The 21,319-nt window shown below is 39.2% G+C and overlaps 1 protein-coding gene and 1 long non-coding RNA gene across 10 annotated transcripts in view; both read right to left on the bottom strand.

Annotated features, from left to right (window-relative positions):
- LOC148843200 (protein ENHANCED DISEASE RESISTANCE 2-like) overlaps positions 1 to 20,919 on the bottom strand; it is a 137,694-nt gene extending 116,775 nt beyond the window's left edge. For 5 of the 9 annotated variants that reach the window (XR_016103730.1, XM_088959608.1, XM_088959604.1 and 2 more), the window contains exons 1-5: positions 20,489 to 20,875; positions 16,201 to 16,275; positions 15,876 to 15,929; positions 10,233 to 10,298; positions 9,786 to 9,844 (exon numbers count right to left, since the gene is read on the bottom strand). Coding sequence is in view for 8 of the 9 variants with exons in the window: in XM_088959608.1 (XP_088815734.1) it covers positions 9,786 to 9,844; positions 10,233 to 10,298; positions 15,876 to 15,929; positions 16,201 to 16,275; positions 20,489 to 20,689 (455 nt within the window). In the remaining variant the exon portion in view is untranslated. Of the gene's footprint in view, positions 1 to 9,785; positions 9,845 to 10,232; positions 10,299 to 15,875; positions 15,930 to 16,200; positions 16,276 to 20,488 lie in introns of all 9 variants that reach the window. The other 4 variants (XM_088959603.1, XM_088959607.1, XM_088959601.1 and 1 more) reach the window with 3 other exon arrangements.
- On the bottom strand, positions 5,051 to 5,755 carry LOC148843201 (uncharacterized). The gene is made up of 3 exons (XR_016103731.1): positions 5,642 to 5,755; positions 5,412 to 5,496; positions 5,051 to 5,278 (listed from the first exon to the last, which is right to left on the bottom strand). It is a non-coding gene; the product is annotated as an uncharacterized LOC148843201 (long non-coding RNA).
- Positions 20,920 to 21,319: the final 400 nt, after the last annotated feature.

The following is a 21,319-nucleotide window of genomic DNA, read 5'->3' as shown; positions in this document are numbered from 1 at the left end:
TCACATTCCTCAAAAAGTTTGGGTGTATAAGCCACATGTTTTCAAAGTTCAAACCTAAATGGGGTAGGGCCATTTGCAAAGGTTTGTGAACATAGCTTAATAGGACAGTGATCCAAGGTGACTCTAGGTAAGGCTCTAGACACTAGGTTTCCTACATGGGATTCCCAAAGTTCATTAAAGAGGAATCTATCTAATTTTGAGCATTAGGTCACTTCTTGGAAATCTGACCACATGAATTGGGCTTGCAACAAGGGAATTTCCTTTAGTTCATAAGTCTATAAATTCATTGAATCTCCTCAGACTAGCGGTAACCTACTGGTTGGTGTTGTTTGTTTCATTTGAGAATCTCACCACATTAAAATTCCCTACCACACACCATGGTCCATCCCATAAGCCCCTAATAGCGTAGAATTCCTCCCACATTTCATTTCTTTCCCAATATCTATTTGGACCATAGACATTGGTGAGAACCCATGTAAAACCATTCTTGATGTTTTTGAATTTCATTGATATCGAGAACCTCCTTATCAATTTCTCCATTGACTCTACCACATCATTCTTCCACATTGCCACCATTCCCCCTAAGGCCCCACAAGAAGGGCTAAAATGTCAGTTCTTGAAAAAGTGAAAGAGCAAGGAAAGTGACAGAGGTTCAGATCTGTTAGGGTTGATCAATCTAATCGAACCAACCCAAAAAAGAGATATTTATATTAATCTTAGGTAAATGGACAAGAATGTCCTTACAAAGAGAACAAAAGAACAAAAGAACTGTACACTAAAGTACACGCCTATTACAGTACAAGAAAGAATAATAAAGTACAGTAGAATTACAAAACTACCCTTTAGTAGCTCTTCTACACTCCCCCTCATAGCATCAGTTTGTCAACAAGAAAGTTATGTCGAGCTTTGGTCATGGCTTTGGTGAAGAGATCCGCAAGTTGTAGATCCGATGAAACATGTGGGAGTGAGATGTGACCCGCATGGAGAAGGTTACGAATGAAGTGACAATCCACCTCAATATGTTGCACTCATGAAATACAGGATTGGTTGTAATCTTGATTGCACTCATGTTGTCAACAAACAGAGGAATAGCAGAAGAGTGATCAATATTCATGTCATGAAGTAGTCCCTTAAGCCAGATTATTTCACTGCATACTAAAGACATGTCTCTGTACTCGGCTTCAGTAGATAACTTGGAAACCGTTTGTTGTTTCTTGCATTTCCAAGAAATCAGAGAATCACCAAGGAGTATACACCAGCCAGTAGTAGAGCAATGAGTGTCAGGACAACCTGGCCAGTCGGCATCTGCACAAGCTCAGAGTTGTGTGGATGATGAGGATGAGAAAAATAAGCCATGTGATAGTGTACCCTGTACATAATGAATAATCCGGAGAATTACGGAATAGTGAGGCTAACGTGGAGCAGAAACAAACTGACTCACAATCTGAACCGCATAGGAAATGTCCGATCTAGTCATAGTTAGGTAGATAAGACTACTTACAAGTTGTCTATACAGGGTAGCATCAGGAAGGAGATCACCCTCATCTTTACTCAACTTATAGTTAAGCTCCAGAGGTGTATCAACGTGTTTAAAGTTAGTCAAGCGAGCAAGAGTCACCAAATCAAAAGCATATTTATGTTGGTTGACAAAGTAACCACGATGACATCTTTGAATTTCGAGTTCAAGAAAGTATGTTACTGGCCCAAGATCTTTCATTTTGAAGGAGTTACTAAGCAAAAGTTTGAGTTTGTTAATATCATCCACATCATCTCCAATAATAAGGATGTCATCAACAAAGACCAAAAGAAGAGTCAATCCCTAAGCCTACTTGAGAGTGAAGAGAGAATAGTCTGAAGCACTCTGCTGAAAATTAGCCTCCAACACTACTGTACGAAAACGATCAAACCAAGCTCATGGAGCTTGTTTAAGGCCATATAGGGATTTCTTCAATTTACACACCAACAGAGGATTGTCAAAGTAACCGGAAGGTGGTTTCATATAAACTGTCTCCTGTAACTCTCCATGGAGGAAGGCATTCTTGACATCCATCTGGTAAACTGTCCACTGTTTGAGAGTAGTAATGGCTAAAGCAAATGAACTGTTGTCATTTTGGCTATAGGTGCAAAAGTTTCATCATAGTCAATTCCATACTCTTGCTTGTAGCCTTGAGCAACCAGATGGGCCTTATATCTATCTAGAGTACCATTAGATTTGAGTTTCATGGTGTAAACCCACCGGCTACCAATTATGGAGGCATTTGGGGGAGGAGAGACAAGATCCCATGTATCATTCTCCAATAAAGCCTGAACCTCTGAATCCATAGCATCTTTCCAATGCTCAACTGCTATGGCTTGGTTGTAAGACTTAGGAATATCTGTGGATGAAAAAATAGCTGAGAAGGAGCTATGACTCGAAAACAAGCCATGGTGATCAGGTGGACGAGAAATACGAGATGATCGACGTAAAGGAATAGATGAAGGTAAATCCTCAGGAGGAGAATTTGTACTTACAATAGTGTTGGGTGGAGAGGAATGACCGACCAGTCACTGTTGCTGGAGGTGGAGGAGGTATAGGCAATGGGCGAACTGGATTCTTCCTGAAATACATCTAAAGAGGTTGGAGAGAAGGAAAATCACATTTAGATCCAAAATTATGAAGAATAGAAATGGATGGTGCAAACAATTTACAAATATGTTCAAAGAATGAAAGATTCTCAAGAAAGATGACATTGCGAGAAATGCGCAACCAACAGACTTTGGGATCATAATAGAGAAACCCCTTGTGTTCCGTACTATATCCCATGAAAGCACACATAGCTGATTGAGATGTTAGCTTGGTGCGTTCATGGGGAGGGAGGTGGACAAAGCAAACACATCCGAAGACACGAAGTATGGATAGGTTTAGTGGACGATGAAATAAGGACTGATGGGGAGAAGAATTTTCAAGAATAGGTGTAGGAAGACTATTGATGAGATAAATAGCAGCGCAGGTCGCCTCCACCCAAAAGGTAAGGGGTGTATGAGAGTCTTTGTATCAAGGATCTCACCATACTAGCAATGTGATGGTTCTTGCACTCCGATACTCCATTCTGTTGAGGAGTATGAGGACAAGTTCTCTGGGACAGAATGCCATGTTGTTTAAGATAGGTTTGAAACTCACCATCCTTACCATCATAGTACTCTTCCACTGAATCTGACCTCAAAATATTTATGGTGCTTTTAAACTAGGTCATTACTGTGGCATGAAAGTTCTTAAACATTGAGAAGACTTCTGATTTCTTTCGAAGAAAGTAAACCATGCGTGACGAGTACAGTCATCACTATAGCAGATGCATGTTCAGTAGAAGATGGAAAAGGTAAAACATGACTTTTACTATAGCAGCAAGTTAAACAAGATTTATCAACATTTTTAACTGAAAAAGTATTCAAAGGAAAGCAACCAGAGGAAATTAAATGATCCAAACTTTTAGCACGAGTATGACCTAAACGTCTATGCCATAAATGCCAGACATTATTACAGGAAGAAATAGAAGAACTAGGTGTAACGGATAGCAAACAAGAATCCGGTGAAGACCTCTTATTCTCGAATTCCAGAGCAAACAACCTCCCAAGCCTACGCCCCTTCCCCTTCAGCTCCCTAGTGTGCTGGTCCTGAATAAAACAACCATCACGAGAATAAGACATTATTACCATCATCAACGAGTTGCCAACAGAAATTAAACTAGTAGTCAATTTAGGCATAGAAAGTTTTGGGAAGATGTAAGGGTTTGGTCTTAGTAGTGGATAAAAATAAATCATTACAACCATATACAGGTAGAGAATCACCACTAACAGTAATAATATGGTTGTCAAAGGTGCTAGGTTTAGGAGACTAACTGAAGGAGGCCCCAGTCATGTGATTTGAGGCCCCAAAATCAATAATGCACATGTGGCAAGGAGATGAATACAAAGAAACAAACTTACTAGCCAGTCCAAAAGCAGAAAAAGCAAAAAAAAAAAAAAAAAAAAACTGAATATGAGCTCATAAATCTTTTTTTTCAATCAGATTTCCCTGAGCATCTAGTTTGTGAGCTGATGATGAGGTGGCAGTATCAGTATAAATAGATTCAGTTGAGGCCTGATAAGCCTTATGTTGTCCTTTCTTGGGAGGCTTAGTTGGGCATTCCACTATAATGTGTCATTGTTGTTTGCAGTAGGTACAAAAGTTTTTCTTCTTGCAATGGGATGCCACGTGACCAAACTCTTTGCATTCATAACACTGCAACTTTGAAAAGTCTTTCTTACCTTTCTGTGTGGTAGCTAAAAACATAGCATCAATCTCATGTTCCTTCTTCTGATCTAGTGCAGATAAGGTAAGAAGACGAGTTTCCTCCCTTAACAACTCTCCAAGGATTGCATCAACTTCAAGCACTGGTTCTCTATTGAGAATATTGGAGCGTAGAGTTTCATAATCAGGCCTGTGGTGCATCAAAAAATGCACAGTCTTTCTCTTATTGAGATGCTTCTTCATAGTCTTCACATAACAATTTGTAGACAGATACCCAAAGTGAGCCAGTTCATATTCAGTCCAGAGATATACAAATCCTGCATAGTATTCCTAAATCCGCTTCTCTCCTTGAACATAAGAGAAGATATCAATTTCAATCTGATATTGTCTAGACATTCGATTGCTGATATACTTTTTCAAGGTATTCAAACATGTCATTGGCAGATTTGAGACCTCCCATCAGAATACTGACATCCATGATAGAGCCAAATATCCATGAGGTAACTTGAGCATTCTCTGTTCTCCACTGTTTCAGCCCTTTGACATTACTGGTGTTAGGCATGGAAGTGGAACCGTCAATGTAACCCCACATGCCTTTCCCTTCAACAAAATACTGAAAATGGAATTTCCAAAGAGCATAGTTGTTCCCATCGAACTTAACAGAAATAAATTCAATCTTTTCCAGAGCCATAATGAAAAGGAAACAAAGTAAAGATTGATCGAATAAGCAATATAGTAATCAAACTATGAGAGTCAAAGAAACTAATAATAGAAGCCTCTTACAATCACCAGAAATTGTCCAAGTTCCAGTAAATGGAGAAAACTTGAAACACAACCTAGAAAAGTAAAGTCTGGATGCAACCACCTAGAAGAGATGTATAGATCTCTCTCAAAACTTCTCAGATCTCGATGAAAATTTCAGAATACGATGAGAGGGCCTAGGCGACACTTCCTTTCAATTCTTACTGCAAACCGATGTCATACGAGAGAGATCTAATGAAATCTCTTTCCCTAGATGCACAAAACACAGAGAGCGTGTCTTTAGAGAAATCGAAACAATCCAAAGTCAATTGGCAATGATTAAAGTTGTCAAATTGATCAAAAAAGGATGAGATAAGGATCAAAGAGAAGCCTGCTTTGATACCATGTCAGTTCGTGAGAAAGTGAAAGAGCAAGGAAAGTGACAAAGGTTCAGATCTGTTAGGGTTGTGCAATCTAATCGAACCAACCTAGAAAAGAGATTTATATTAATCTTAGGTAAATGAACAAGAATGTCCTTACAAAGAGAACAAAGAACAAAAGAGCTGTATACTAAAGTACACGCCTATACAGTACAAGAAAGAATAATAAAGTATAGTAGAATTACAAAACTACCCTTCAATAGTTCTTTTACATAAAAGACCACCTAACACCCCTTGAACTCCAAATGCTTCTTATCCACCTCCCATCCATCTTCATCAGTTCAGTTTCTTGTATCAAAACAATTTCTGGCTTTTCCCTTCTCAGTAAATCTTTGATAGCTCTTCTTTTCCTCGCACTCCCAAGTCCTCTTACATTCTAACTGATTATTTTCATAATGTTTTTTCAAAAAATAACCCTATTAACCTGTTTTATCCCTAGTTTTGTTTTCTCCTTCTTCCACCACTTCCATTAAACTCAATATCACTTCAACATCCAACCTCAACCTTTCCACTTCTGACTTCTTCCTTCTTTTTTTTTTCTTTTCTTCATTTTTCCTACCATAAACCTTTATCTTATCCATTCCATTCCCTTGGTTGAATCCAAGTTCTAACTCTTTACCACCCTGGACCCCTATTTCTTCTTCTTCCCTCTGTCTAGATAACTTCAACTTACCCCTATCTTCTATTTCCATTTCTTTCTTCTTTAAACCCTCAAATTCACCCCAGATCAAATTCCAGATTCTATCAGCCTCCTCATTCTCCATTGTTCTTCTTTCCACTCCCCTCCCTTCCTCCACCCCTGCCATACTAGTCCCCTTCAAGCCTTCAGTATCTGGTTCGGAAACAGGTGAGGGAACCGTTGTATCTGTACCAAGCACCGGGAAACTATCAGTACCAAAAACAAAATTGACAAGAATAACTGACATGGGAGGTTCGGGTGGTTCTCCACGCTCTTCCATGTCTGGTGAGTCAGATTTCCTTCCAGAGAATGGAGTAGAAATCTCTTTACCAGGTTACTGAGCTAATTGCGATCTCAACTTTGAGTCTCTCTTATTGGGAGACGCAGACTTCCCTACTTCTGCTAAAGATACCTTCTCCCTCTCTGTAGTACTAGCTTCGACCTCACCTTCTCTGTCGTTTGTAACCTCTTCCATAAATAGGAGCTCCGCATGAAAGCTCTCCTCCTCATTCAGTTGCAAGGTTTTGTCTTCCTCAATACTGCCTATGTTGGAAGGTTCATACAACTCCGCGTCACTTTCTCCCTCACTTTCCTCCTAGGTCTTCAACAGTGGCTTTTTGAACCTCGGATTGCGTCATTCAGGTGAATAGACAGGATTCCCTTGCTTGGAATCCAAGCCTAAGTTGAGAGCTCCGCCTGGCTGTGATGTTTGGAGTTCACAGGGTTAGGATCGATCGATGGAGACGATGATAGACCAGTGTTACAATCCATCATCGCCCCAACAATTTTAGCCTGACCTGCCAAAAAGTTGACCCAACCCGCGAACTCGACCCAACCCAACCCGAAAAAACAGGGTCAGGGTCTCATATTTAGCTATGAATGTGAGAATGATTCGACCTGACCCAATCCGAAAAAAAAATGGATTGGGTTGGATCATGGGTGAATCCGTTGATCCGATTGTCAAGTCTAATTAGGATTATTTATGCATTGAAGTTTCCACTCTTTAATTTTTTCTATTTAATCTTTACTCTTTATTGTTTATTCTTTAAATTGTTAAATGTTCAATTTTTTTTATTTTACATTTAGAATTATAAGGTTAATTCCCTTAATTTTGATATTTTCATGTAGTTTTTTTTTATTTTTTTTATTTTAATTATTTTTTAGAATGACCCAAATTGATCCATAGATCAATCCTAACCTCAACATTTAGGATTAGGGTCTAGCATCTCATAACCCAACCCGAAATTCAACTCAACCCAAAATCAACTTGAAGTGTCTTGACCCAACCCAATTGTTAGTAGACTTGTTCATGGGTCGGGCCGAGCCGGGTTTTTACTCTGTATTAACAGATTTTTCTAAGGCCTGAGCCCAAGCTTGGCTTGACCATCAGGCCTACAACTTGGGCTTGAGCTCAGCCCTCATAAAAAGCCTGAAGCCCGGGCCTAGGCCCGAGCCTGAAATTTAGCCCATACTATTATTATTGTTGAAGCAACTGAATAGAGAGAGAAATTATAAAGAAAAGAATAAAAAATGTATATATTAAATTATAAATATATTTTTTAATAAATATTATATTATTTATATATTTTATATAATATATAAAATACATATTATATATTTTATAAAATATATAATGCTGAGACGGGTCGGGCCGGACTTTTTTAACAAATCCCAAGCCCAGCCCAAAACACAGTCGAACTTATTATGTTAGGCCCAAGGTCAGGTCTAGAGGCCTATTGACCAAGCCCAACCGAGGCACACACCAGGTGGACCATCGAACTACCCAACCCATGAACAGGTCTAATTGCCATGTATAAATGAGGCACATGACTCTCTTTGAAGTCGTGACATAATAGGCTGGGTTGGGCTTTTAAAAGCCACTCCACCTCCTCCCACGTGACCATTTAAAAAATCACATGGTTTAGGTCCATGAGCCGAGCCTGGACTTGTTTAGCTCCCGGCCTGGTCCCAATCTCTTTTGACAAATGAATGTTGCCCACCTTCTTGTTGTTCATTAAACCACTTGTCAGGGCCTGCATAAAAGTTCTGCCATCTGTCTTCCCATCTTTTATTCCTGAGCTCCTAAATTGGTCATTTGACTATTGCTTTTTGAGTCTCAGGTCAATGTTTAGCTAAAAAAATGTCAACTTTCTTCTCTTGCGCCCCACGTAAAGTGCTTAGTTCGGTCCCTCCGTCTTTCTTCCTTCTCCCCTACTTCCATAGTTGCACTTCAATGGAGGTCGCCAATCTTACTGGATAGAAATAACCTTCGGTTTCTGCAGAATTGTTTCAGCAACCCTTTTTCAGTTAGTTGGTGAAGAGGTCTCAACTGGGGGTCAAGTCGAATTGAGCCAAATTAGTTATTTAAGCTCAGCTCACCAAGATAACATGAGTTGAACTCCAATAAGTCGACTGTGAGTAAAATGCTTTATGAAAGTAAAAAATTATATATAAAAAATTTATTTTATTTGATATTTAAAAAATTAATAATTATAATAATTAGTTATTTTTATTATATATAAAATAAAAATATTATATGTATGTATATAGGTAGGTGTGTATGTATATATGTATAAGCTCGTCTCAATTGGTAAATAAGTCTATAAATTGGGCTCGAATTCAGCTCAAAGCTAAGTTTAAATCGAGCCAAACCAAGCTCGAATGACTCGTAAAAACTCGGCTCGTTGCCACCCCTAATCTCAACCCCATACTTTCTCCCCCAATCCTGCTGCTGGAGGCTTATGAGCTTATTGTTTCCATTTACCTTTCTAACTATCAGAAACTCCTGTTCAATAGGCTCTTTCTCACTACAGCCTTTGAGCTCTACTCAGTCTGGACATCTTTTGCCCGAGCCAAAAATTCTTCAAGTAGTCTTGCAACCTCCTGCCATCCTTGACCCTTCCTACCTTGGAGAAAGCACACCAGTTGCTTCTTTCCTTGCCTAAAATGTTTTTTTGCATTTTATCACGTACCTTCTTCCTCCTTCAGTACCAAGCTCTTTCCAGTTGGGTTGCTTGCCTTTTGAACTTACTTCGAACACGAAGTCCCATACCCATTCAACAGCTTCAAGTCCTTCAGTCAGTACCACAGCCTTCTTAGCTTCTCTAATCTTCAAGCTCTTCAGTCTTCTGATTCAGATTTCTTCAATCAGGAACTCTTTTGCTTCCACCTTCAATGCTCGCTTCCACTTTGCTGCCTCCATTAACGTCCCCATGGTACCAATCCATGTGTTTTGGGCCTTAATTGTGCAATACTTCTGATGATTACCTAAGGCTATGTTTGGTTTGAAGGAAAATGCAGGGAAATGAAGGGAAAGGTGGAGAAACCTTTACAAAACATTGTATAAGTTTTCCCGTAAATCCCTTCCTATCCCCACCTTTTCCTTCAAACCAAACATAGCCTAAGGGTTTATTAACTAATTCCATGTTTTATAAAGTTTTCCTGACTTTTTAGATTTTCCAAATGGCTTGGTCAATAAGCAAAATTTCCCATCTCTGCATGGTGAAATGTCTATTGGTATCGAAATTGTGAACCATGTTTGTAACTTTCTTCATGTTTTAACAAACCAACAATTTAGATATCCCCTTAAAACAATTCAAAGAATACATACAACCCATGCAAGCCATTCACAGCATGCAGATAAAAATATCAAGCATACTCGCTTTCTGTGTTTAATTTCCCTGTAGTGCCACTTCCTCTTGAAAGTTCATACTCAGCCTACAAATAAAAAAGTGCATCAGTAAGACAAATATTAATCCAATTCTGAGATCAGCAGATCTCTCCATTGAACAAATCAATATTGGAATAATAAGGAAAGAAAAGGAAAGAAAAGACAAGTTTTCTATTGACAAAGGAAAGAAAAGCAAACAAGATATTATCTTAAGACTAATCTTTTCTTTTTCTTTTTCTCTATCTTTAATGATCAATTATGGTTGAAGCAGTCTAAACCCTTGACACATTTTTCTGTAGCAAACACAAAAAATACAGGTTTATATTGCAATGACAAACAATATACATATAACTTGCAGACCAAGAGAACCGCAATGGATTTTCTAAAACAGAATACCATATTTCATTAAATATCACTTTAGCTAAATTTTCATACTTGTTGCTTGGCATGATCAAATGCTTCCATCCACTTCCGAGCTTCTCCAGCAGTAGTACAAGCAATCTTGCAAAGAAATCAAAGTTCCATAAAAAATGAGCTCATTCCAAGAAGATAAAGAAAGGGATCCACATTTCTACGGTGAAGAAAAAAACAGAAATTAACTCGAATATAGGATCACACATGCATTCTATTCAGGTGGTGCTGCTGGACTTGGGCACATAATCCAAATAGTAGATCCTATATCAAGGTTTCCCAGAGGAGGGGGGAGTTGGAGATATTGCAAGAAAGTCAATATCATGAACCTTGTGGTGTTTATTCATTTCCTTTTCTTGTTTTTTCTTTTGATTCATAATAAACATTTTATTATTTATATATGTGAATAGCTTACAAAAGGAGGGAAAGAAGACATCCTGCTATAGACTAGAACACTACAAAAATTATTAAAAAAAGCAGTGTAACAAAAATTTTCTTTCTTCCATCTTGACACTATTGGGCAGTTTTGTCAAAAAGATAGTAGAACGAATTGCCCATTGATATTGTGGGTGACATGGACTTAAGGCAAAACTCTTGGAACATCCTCCTTACGTTTTTCTTGTCCGGTGAATAATTGTAAAGTAATGGACAGATAAGTAGAAATATTTATGATTTATAGTGTTCAATCTCAGAGATTTTCATTTAGGTTTATCATAAACTTGTTAAGCAACATTAATATACTAAGAGTTTGGGTGTTGCATAGGTATACTAGGACCAGGGGCGGAGCGAAGTCTAAAGGTTGGGGGTTGGGGGTCCTTGGCCCCTCCAAGAATTTTGTTAAAACCAACATTACTTATATAGTTGCTGGGTGGAGGCAGGGGCGGACATGTAATAAAGTGGGTCCTTGGCCTCCCCAAAGCATAAAAGTCCCACTAATTACCGCTCTCTAACTCTCTAATGCCCCTTCACAAAAATAAATAAAAATAAAAATAAAATGTTTATTTCTTTCATAAAAGAGCCATAATAAATCCAAACCATCCCACCCTATTTCTCTTTGAACCCTACTTCCTCTACTTGTGGGATTAAGCCATTTGGAAGATGCCACTATGGGTGTAATGTGAGTTGTGCCATGCTTTTGTTGTGCCACCCACACTATAGCGAGCCGTGCTAGCATGACATGAAAGTATAGGGTGGGGGGCTTGCAGCCTTGCACAAGCTTGGGATTTGGCCATTTGGGAGATGCCACTATAGGTGTAATGTGAGTTGTGCCATGCTTTTGGTGTGCAACCCGCACTATAGTGGGCCATTTGGGACTGTGGCCCATGGCAGGCCAGCCTTGCCTGTGGGCTTGCACCTTTTTTTTAAGTTGTGGGTTGTAATGGAATTTTCCTTATACTTTATATAAAAATGTTATAATATGACACTTATAATCTAGGGCAACTTGGATAAAAGAAGGGGACAAAAACACGCCCTTCTTTCATGCTTTTACAACTGGAAAGAGAAGAAGAAATATGATCACAAGAGTTCAAATAGAGGAGATGGTAGAAACATGGGGAGAGATACAAGAGAAAGTGATAGGGCTATTACAAGAGGCTTTCTACAGGATGGCATTGGAGCTGGGTGGCCTCGGGGGGCTTAGAACCTAGGCAGCTAAGTGAGGGATCAGCAAGATGGATAGAGAGGGAGATTGAGGTAGGACAGGTTAAAGAGGCTTTGAAGATTAATGGTGATAAAGCACCAGGACCTGATGGCTTCAATTTCAACTTCATTAAAATCTGCTGGTATTTCATGGAGGAGGATTTTATGAAAATGTTCAGGGAATTTTATCTCTCTAGTTCAGAAGAAGAGTGGGGCAGTGAATATAAGAGATTTCAGGCCAATAAGTTTAGTCCATATAAATTATTGGCAAAGGTTTTGGCTTGTAGATTAAAAAAGGTGATTCATGAGGTGGTAGGGGAATTTCAGATGGAGTTTGTAGAGGGGAGGCAAATTCTGGATGGGGTGCTGGTGGCTAGTGAATGCATTGGCTCAAGAATAAGAAGTGGGAGACTGGGCTTGGTCTGTAAACTAGACATAGAGAAGGTAGGATCATGTTGAGTGGGGATTCCTAGAGGAAATGCAAAGGTTGATGGGGTTTGGGGAGAAATGGAGGGGTTGAATGTATGGGTGTATATCTTCAGATTCTTTTTCATTGCTAATCAATGGGGTCTCATCAGAATTCTTTCAAGCGTCTAGAGGGTTGAGACAGGGGGATCCAATCTCCCCCTTGTTATTTGTATTAGTGATGGAAGCACTTAATCTCCTTATGATGAAAGGGGCTCAAAGGGGTTGCATAGAAGGCTTTAAAGTAGGTGGAGAAGGTCTGTGTATCTCTCATCCTTAATATGCAAATGATACTCTAATTTTTTTAGACACCTCAATAAATTAAGTAGCAAATCTGAGAGAAATCTTGGCAAATTTTGAGATGTTGACAGGGCTGAAAGTGAATTTAGAAAAAAGCATATTGATAGGAGTGGGAGATTTGAGTAGGGAAGCTTTGGATCATTTTGCAGTGGTGCTGGACTGTAAGGTTGGGGAGCTACCTTTCCTCTACCCTGGGCAGCCGGTGGGGTGTAATCCAATTGATGTCAGTATTTGGAGACCCCTTATAGAGAGGGTGGAGAAGAGGCTGGATAGGTGGAAGGCCAGTATCTATCACTTGGGGGGAAGAATTCTCCTAGGAAAATTGAGAAGGTTCAAAGGGACTTTTTATGGGAAGGGGTGGGGGTTCCAAGAAGTTCCATCTGGTAAAATGGAAAAAGGTTTGCAAGCCAGAGGGAGGAGGTTTAGGGCTGAAAAGGATAAAATTTCTTAACAAAGCATTGTTAGGGAAATGGCTGTGGAGATTTGGGCAAAAGAGAGAAAAGGAAGCCTTATGGAGGAGGATGGTGGTTGGGAAATATGGGGTTGTGAGGCTTGGATGGGAACCAAGAGAAGGAGCTCTTACGAGGTAAGTGTTTGGAAAGGAATCGTGAGATTTAATCAGGAGTTCAGGGGATTGGTGAGATTCAAAGTTGGGGATGGATCTAGTGTTATGTTTTGGGGAGATGAATGGACTGAAGTAGGAAAATTGTGTGAGGTTTGCCCAAGGTTACAGGCTGACTGAACAACAAGTTACAATTGATCAGTGTTACGAGAGGTGAGGGGAGCAGTTGATCGGGAATCCCAAATTCAGAAGACCTTTATTGGACCAAGAAGCAAAAGAGTGTATTATGTTGCTGGAAAAACTAGAAAGAATAAACATTTCAGTAGCCACAGGAGATGGTTTGTTGTGGAAAGAGAGCAAAGATAGAAAGTTCTCAGTAAAATCATTATACAAGACATTAGTAAGAGAGAGCCTAGAGTCAGGTCAGATAAAAGGAGTGTGGGGTAATCCAGTACCCCCAAGGGTGGAAGCCTTTGCCCAGTTGGTAGCCCATGACAGCATTCTCACTACAGGTCACCTGAAGACAGGCTTTAATTTGGCGAACTGCTGCTATTTATGTCACATGGAGGAGGAGACAGTCCTTCATTTGTTCTTTTCCTGTATTGTGGCAAATTTTATTGGAATTTCTACTTATTTCTGTTTGGACAAATGGTGTTTCAACCTTCTTCTCCAGAAGAACTATTCTCTAAATGGCCCAAACTCAAAGGAACCAAGAAATTCAGGATCCTGTGGAGTTGCATCCTGTTTGCAGTCTGCTGATCACTTTGAAATGAGAGAAATAGAAGTGTATTTAAGGACAGGTCAAAGAGCACTGATCATCTGGTAGCAACAGTGGGTACAGTAGCTTCAGATTGGGTTCTTCATCTTCCAGATTTCAATCAAGTGAACAGAACTGATCTGTTAGAGAACTTCTGGACTACAGCCTTGTAACAATGAGCTATTTGCCGTTTGAGTTTGTCTGGAGTTTGGTTGGTATGTCAGCTTGACAACCAACTGTCTTGCATTGTACCTCTTTTTTCAGTTTCTAATGAAATTCTCTTTTATCATTCTAAAAAATATGATAATATGACACTTATAATATATTAAATATAATATTTTATATTTTATAATGTACAAAATAAATTTATATGCATAACATATGCCATTTTACACTTCTAGTTGCCACAAAACCTATAACCCAAAGATATGGCAGTTCTCTCACCCCTCATCATTTATGCATTTCTGACTTTTTGTAACAATATTTTTGTTGTTTATGCTGTGAATCCCCATAATGTGATTGGCCTAATATAGCTTTCTCCTTAACATAAGCCAAAAAAACTATCTAACTTGCCCCCCCCCCCCAAAAAAAAATAATAATAATAAAAGAAAATTCCTAGCTCCACCACTAGCTAGGACCAAACTACACTTCATTTCATAAGGGCAAGACTATTAAGGATTTTTTTTTCTGAAAGGTAAGGTTTTATTAGAGAGAGCAAATAAAGATACCACAAGGGGGGCGGGGTTCCACCCCAAACATGAACCCAGCCAACTGCATACAAGAGACAAACTACTACATCAGCTGGGAGTAAAATTTTCAGTCCATACTGTTGAGCTGTTGGGCCACACCTTTTTTACTTCTTTCATTTGTTTATTTTTAATATTTATGGGTCCAAGTCATTTTGGGCCTTGTTATTCGGAATTCTTTTACTCCAGCCGCCCTACTAAGGGCAACATTGCAATTACATCTTAATTGTGATTAGAGCAGATAAAAGAAGATTAGAGGGGGCTGAGAGATGGTTTGCTTATCTCCTCCGAAACCCTCTCTCTCTCTCTCTCTCTCTCTCTCTCTCTCTCTCTCTCTCATCCATTAAACTGAACTCTCCTCTCTGATTTCCTACTTGTTTTCTTTTAAACTTAATTTATTGTCGTTCTAGTTTCCTTCTTGGTATCAGAGTGGGTCGCTTCATTTTCTCTTCTCTTCTCTTCTCTCTCTCTCTCCTCCATTAAACTGAACTCTCCTCTCTGATTTCCTACTTGTTTTCTTTGATTAAACATTAATTTTTTGTCGTTCTAGTTTCCTTCTTGGTATCAGAGCAGGTCCCTTCATTTTCTCTTCTTCTCTCACACTATACACTCTAGGATCAGCAGGATATATGGGGACATAAGTTTCTGATCATTCTCCTATGCTGTCGCCCAGTTGTTTGAGGCTTCTTGGAGATTTTTGATTGCAGTCTTGATGCCCAGAAGTTATTCCAGGAGATTTCCGCCCAAGACTTATATCAACTAGAGAAATTGGACCTGATTCAGGCTAAGGGGTAAAGAGACCAATTGGGGCTGGCACTTGGGGCTTTGTTGGCGTCTTTTTACTCAGTATAGAGGGCGTCTGCTGTTGGATAGTGATCTGGAAGGACTGCCATTGTGATGATTATGGTTGTTTTCTCTTTTCTGCCACACATTAATACAAATTGTATTTACCTTTTCAAGAAAAAGGAAGGGAAAAAACTTAATAAGCACTGTAAGCAAATAATTCTAGTGCATAAGTTTTTACTTATCAGAAAACGAGCAAATAATTCTAGTACATAAGGCAAATTCCAAAACAGTATCTGATCTTTTTTCCAAAACGAAAAGATACATAGAAAATGTTCCTATACTTGATGCCTATGTGTTGTAGATTCTAGAACCAATTGAAACAAACAAATAAAATACAAAATATGATAACTTACTTCTCCTTTTTTTGTGTCACCCAACTGGTTGTAAAAGCGTAGCACATACATATCCTAGAGAAGTTTTAAAAGATATATTTTTATTGTTAGACACATAAAAACAGACAAAAGAGAAACCAAGATCCAAGAACCAAATAAAGAATGACAAAATCCAGTTACATGGTTAGGAGAGAGGAGGAAGGGAGGGAAGTTACGTTTTTTTTCTATTTAATTGTTAAGAAAGCATATCGCAGTGAAGAAAAGCACACAAGCTCTATAAACTGTAAAAATCCAACATGCACATATAACACTGAAACAAAGAAAGTAAAGACCATTCATACGTTACCTCATCATTGACCTTCCTACGCCCTAGCTCCTCAACCATAAGAGTGTGCCCAATGACACCCTTCCTGATAGGTATCTGCACTCAAAAAAGGAAGGCGTTTTAAGTAAACAAGGAGAAAAAGTAGAATCTAAGTACATATATGTAACAGCATATATACATCTTAACTAATATCCTAAAACAGGAAGGATAAGTATGCAGGGGGGTACACCCAAGTATGTATTTATGTATTTGTGCACATATATATATATATATATATATATATATATATATATATATATTGATAGATATGTTGTTGTATATTTGTTGTTAGGTTGCTGTTAGTTTTGTTAGTTATTTACTTATGTAAGCAGTAAGGGCATTAGTGTAATTGCTGCCTTATTTTTTGATGTTAATATAAATAGTTGAGTAGGGCGACAACTCTGGTCAACCCACACTCTCTCTCATCTCTCTCTTCTCTCTTCTCCTCTTTCTTCTCTCTATTCTCTTCTTCTTCTTCTTTCCTGTTACTTTTTCTCATTTAATTTGCATCAAGAATTGGACTGATAACAGTCCTGATTAGCCAATCTAGGGTTTCTCATGTGTGTCTAATCCAGCCAACTGCATGAGAGCTTCCTAGGGCTGGATGTTTGGCAAGATCTGTTCATCGGCTAATTCTTGGAGGTTACCGGAAGGGTTTAGCAGTTGTCCAAGGATTTGTAGAGGCTTGGAGAGTGTTTTCTAATCAGGAAGAATCAGAGAAGAACAAGAAAGGTCAAGCTTAGGGTTCAAATTCGGATTGGAAGTGGCGATCAGTTTTTCTGGGTAAGTTCTTATTTTTCCTTGAGATCAATACCAATCAGAGATAGATCAGACCTATCTAGGAGTGGCTGAGGTTTTTCTGTTTCCACAGAGTTTTCTCTAAGGTTTTTTTCTTAACCCTATGATCGGACCTGACTGTGACCTATCTAGAAGGAGCGGCTTAGAGTTTCTGTTTCCTCGGAGTTTTCTCTAGGGTTTTTTTCTTAACCTTACGACCAGACCTAACTGTTAACAAATTTCTGGGTGATTCCTAGATCAGTTACAGTATTCCAAACTGTTTTCTGGGTAATTTCTAGGCTAGTTTCAGCTTCCAAAACATTTTCTGGGTGATTACTAGATTTGTTCTAACACAAAAGTTTCTCTTTTGGGGGTTTTTCTTGCTAAGAACTTGTTTCTTCTGATAAACCTCTTATAGAAATGGCAGGAGCTAAGTTTAAGACTCAAGGGAAAGGTGTTTTGGGGGCTAGAAACATGGCAGAAAACAGTTTTCAGGTTACCATTATTAAATTTGATGGTTCTAATTACTTGGAATGAGCTTAGTCAGCCATGATGAAAATTGGGGAAGAGGGAAGTTAGGTTATGTGAATGGGGGTGTAAAGAAACCAGCCAAGGAAGACCCTTCATATTCCAAATGTGTTCAGGAGAACTATTTGGTCATGACTTGGCTATGCAGCTTCATATTAGCCGTACTTGTGGGCAAAAATAGCTAAGGAGATTTGGGAAGTGATGAAGGAGACCTACCCTCAGCCACTCAATGTTGCTAGGGCCTATGAACTAAAATGTGAAGTAAATAATCTCAAGCAAGGGGAGAACCAGTCTCAGTTTACTTCTCCACTCTGAAATCTTTATGGCATGAAATTGATCACCTAGAAACCATTGGGTGGGAAAGTCAAAAGGATGCAAAAACTTATAGAAAACAGGTTGAGACTAATAGGGTTTCTGAATTCCTAGCTGGTCTGAATTTAGAGTATGATATAGTGAGACAACAGGCTAGTTCTGCTGCTTCGGATTCTCCTAAGGAGGTTTGAACCAAGGTTCAAAGTATCGATACATATCGGCTAGAGGTGTAAATCGGGTTGTGCCGCCCGTGGCCCGGCACGAATTTGGACCGGCACGACAGTCCGCGAGCCATGCCAGGCCCGACACGACCATGCAAGTTGTGCTGGGCCTGGGGTTTTAGGTCCACGGGCCAGGCCGGCACAACCGAGCGGGTCGGCCTAGCATGGCCCATATATTATTTATATATATTTTATATATACTTATAAAATATTATATAAATGGTAATTATATAACAATATATAGTGTATAATATATTAATAAAATAAATAATTTTTTTAATTTTATTATACTAATTTATTTAATTATTGTATATATAAGCAATTGTATACATCAAAATTCATATAAAGTTAAAATTTTAAGTTTTTTGTCAATTTTTTTAAATAAATAGCTTTGGCTCGATGCACAGCCCAACCTGGCCCAAGGCTTGGCCCACGGGCCAGCCCGACTCGTGGCACTGCATGGGCCCGCATGGGCCTGGGCCGTGGGTCGTGCTGGGCCGACCCCCCAAGTTATCCCAGGGGAGGGCAGCATGGCTCGTAGGCCACCCGTGGGTCGTGTCATGCCAGCTTGTTTTACACCTCTAGTATCGGCCCATATCGGCCCATATCGGCCGATACAAATCGTGCAGATGGCTTACCGATACGCCCTTCCAGGGGTTGTATCAGGTCAGCCACCGGTTCCAAGGGTAGCCAGGCCTTCAACCGGCCCCTCTGAACCAGTTTCGAAAAAAATAAATAAAACGTAAAAAAAATGTACCAACACAGGCCGACACACTCGGCGTATCGGCCCGTGTTGACATTTAGAACCTTGGTTTGGACAGGTTGCTAGACGCGATCATGATTAGTACATACATTCAAGTCTATCAATCACAGCGTTGTCACAAAAGTTGGAAATATTGTATGAAACCAAAAGCATGCCATGACAGGGTAACACCGTTTATGGAAAAAATACCTTGGAAATAGGAATTTTAAAATAAGTAGGACCAAAACAGAATATATGCTATATAAATGTAATAGCAATAACAACAATAACAACAACAATAGGAGTGCAACTCAGGGTACATTTATGATTGGAGGCCGAGAGATAACTCCATGTGACCTCTTACATTACATCGGTTCAATATTTCCTAACAAGGAGAGATTGAGGAGGATGTCATTCATAGAATTAAAGCAGGATGGGCAAAATGGGGGGGGGGGGGGGGGCGGGGGGGGGGGCATCCAGAGTCCTATGTAATAGGCAAATACCACTAGAGTTAAAAGGAATTTTTTATAAAACAGTTGCAAGACTATAAATGATATATGGAGTATAGTGTTGGGCAGTCAAGAAGCAATATGTCCTAAAAGTGAATGCGACAGAAATGTGCATCCTGAGTTAAATGAGTGGAAAAACTAGAAAGGATAGTGTTAGAAATGAAGTCATTCAAAGGAACCTAGGCCTAGCTCCAATAGGTAATAAAATGAGAGAAAGTAGACTACAATAGCTTAGTGATGTGCATAGAAAACCATTGTTGTGGAAAAACCCAAGAAAACAGATTCAAATGGCACCCAAACTAAAGTAAAGGTAGAGATGAAGAGAAACAAGCACAGAGAACACACACAGATTTACGTGGTTCGGCTTATAGCCTATGTCCACGGGCGAAGGTGGAACAGAAATCCACTATGAAGCATGCCAAATATTTCATGTGAATGGAAGTAAAAGCTGGCTCACTAAGTTATATTTTTATATGTTTTGTGTTTTCTTGCAGTATTGTGGCCCATCATTATTACATATAGCATAATTTTAACAGGTACTCCATAGACAATCCAAGTGCCTCAGTTACTACAATACTCTCTCACGACAGTGAGCATGCATTTTCATTTATTCAGACATGTTTGGTGAATGGTCATATGATTTCAACATGTCCAAAGTATTAACTCTTCTAATAAGTGTATAGACAATCCAAGTCCCTCAGTTATTACAATACTTTGTCTCATGACAGTGAGCATGCATTTTTGTTTTCTCGGGCATGCTTGAGGAATGGCGAGTATGGTTACAACGTGGCCAAAGCTTTGAGTCTTTAACTCTTCCAAGAAGGGCATAAACCCATCAAAAGCAATAAGACATAAAAAATTGTACTTATGTCACTCTGTAACTGTAAATTTCTTGGCTACAATAAAGAATTCAAGCTCATTATTGAGACCACAATAATGCTTTCTTTACTTGGAGTAAGCTTTCCTCTGTAATCGTTTTCTTGCATAGTCAACATCTGTTTTGAACTAATCTTTTACATCTAGGATTTAGATGACTTCGTTAACTGATTCTGGCGCATTCCGCCTCATCTTTAGTAGTTCTCGTGATCAAATTTCAATGCCCAGAGCTAAAAATGAATAACCAAAACCAATTAAATATCAATCAAGCGGAAAAAAGATAATAGAAAGGGAAGAAAGTTTACAATGCCGGGATTCTCGTGAGGATCGCGCTTGTACATCTCAAGGTATGTACCCTTTAAAAACAAAAAGCGGAGATGGCAATACTCGTGACCGATAGTGTCGGTGCCCAGATGATAAACCCAACCGAAGTACTCGAACATCCTCCTCTCTTCCGACCCATTCTCCAATCCTTCATTGTTAACCATTTTGGGCGACGATGACATCCAAACAACATACAGCTCCTTTGCCGAACACCCCCTTTATTCAAATTTATATTTCGATCAATTCCCAATGAACAGGAGGAGACGGAGCTGTGATGTGTTGGTCGTAATGCGAGAAGCTGAGGTAGGAGGTGGGATCCAAGAGGAATCCAGAGAAAGGGAGAGAGAGAGAGAGAGAGAGAGAGAGAGAGGGGGCTCCGACCAACGGGAACCGTTTTTAATGTTTGTTGGTTATGGAGAACAGAAGTGCTGAGATTTTAGCGGGAACGCCGGAAGTTGCTTAAATATAAGCAATTTTTAGTTTTTTTGCCGTTATTACTATTGTAAGCCCCTCACGTGCAAGGCACGTGCATGTACGTGACACGCGGAGACTAAAGAGAGGACTGAGAAGAAAAATCGTAAGTTGAAGGGCCAAGAGAATTAGGGTAGATCAAAATAATGACTTAGTGGGAAGAATTTTCTATATGACTTTATGTGGCTTCAAAATATCAAGTTTGAGACTTTATGCTCATGGGGCTGGGATTGATATTTAGGCCCAGTTGTTTTATAAATTTCGGTTGGGTTTGAAATTTAGGCTCCGTTTGTTTATAAAATTTTCATTTATTTAGGTAAATGCATTTATAGAGCTAAATG

This window comes from Nelumbo lutea, chromosome 8, assembly GCF_056320005.1.
Source record: "Nelumbo lutea isolate HS-2025 chromosome 8, American lotus-T2T, whole genome shotgun sequence".
Taxonomy (NCBI): Eukaryota; Viridiplantae; Streptophyta; class Magnoliopsida; order Proteales; family Nelumbonaceae; genus Nelumbo; species Nelumbo lutea.
This window is presented reverse-complemented; position numbering and strand designations above follow the sequence as displayed.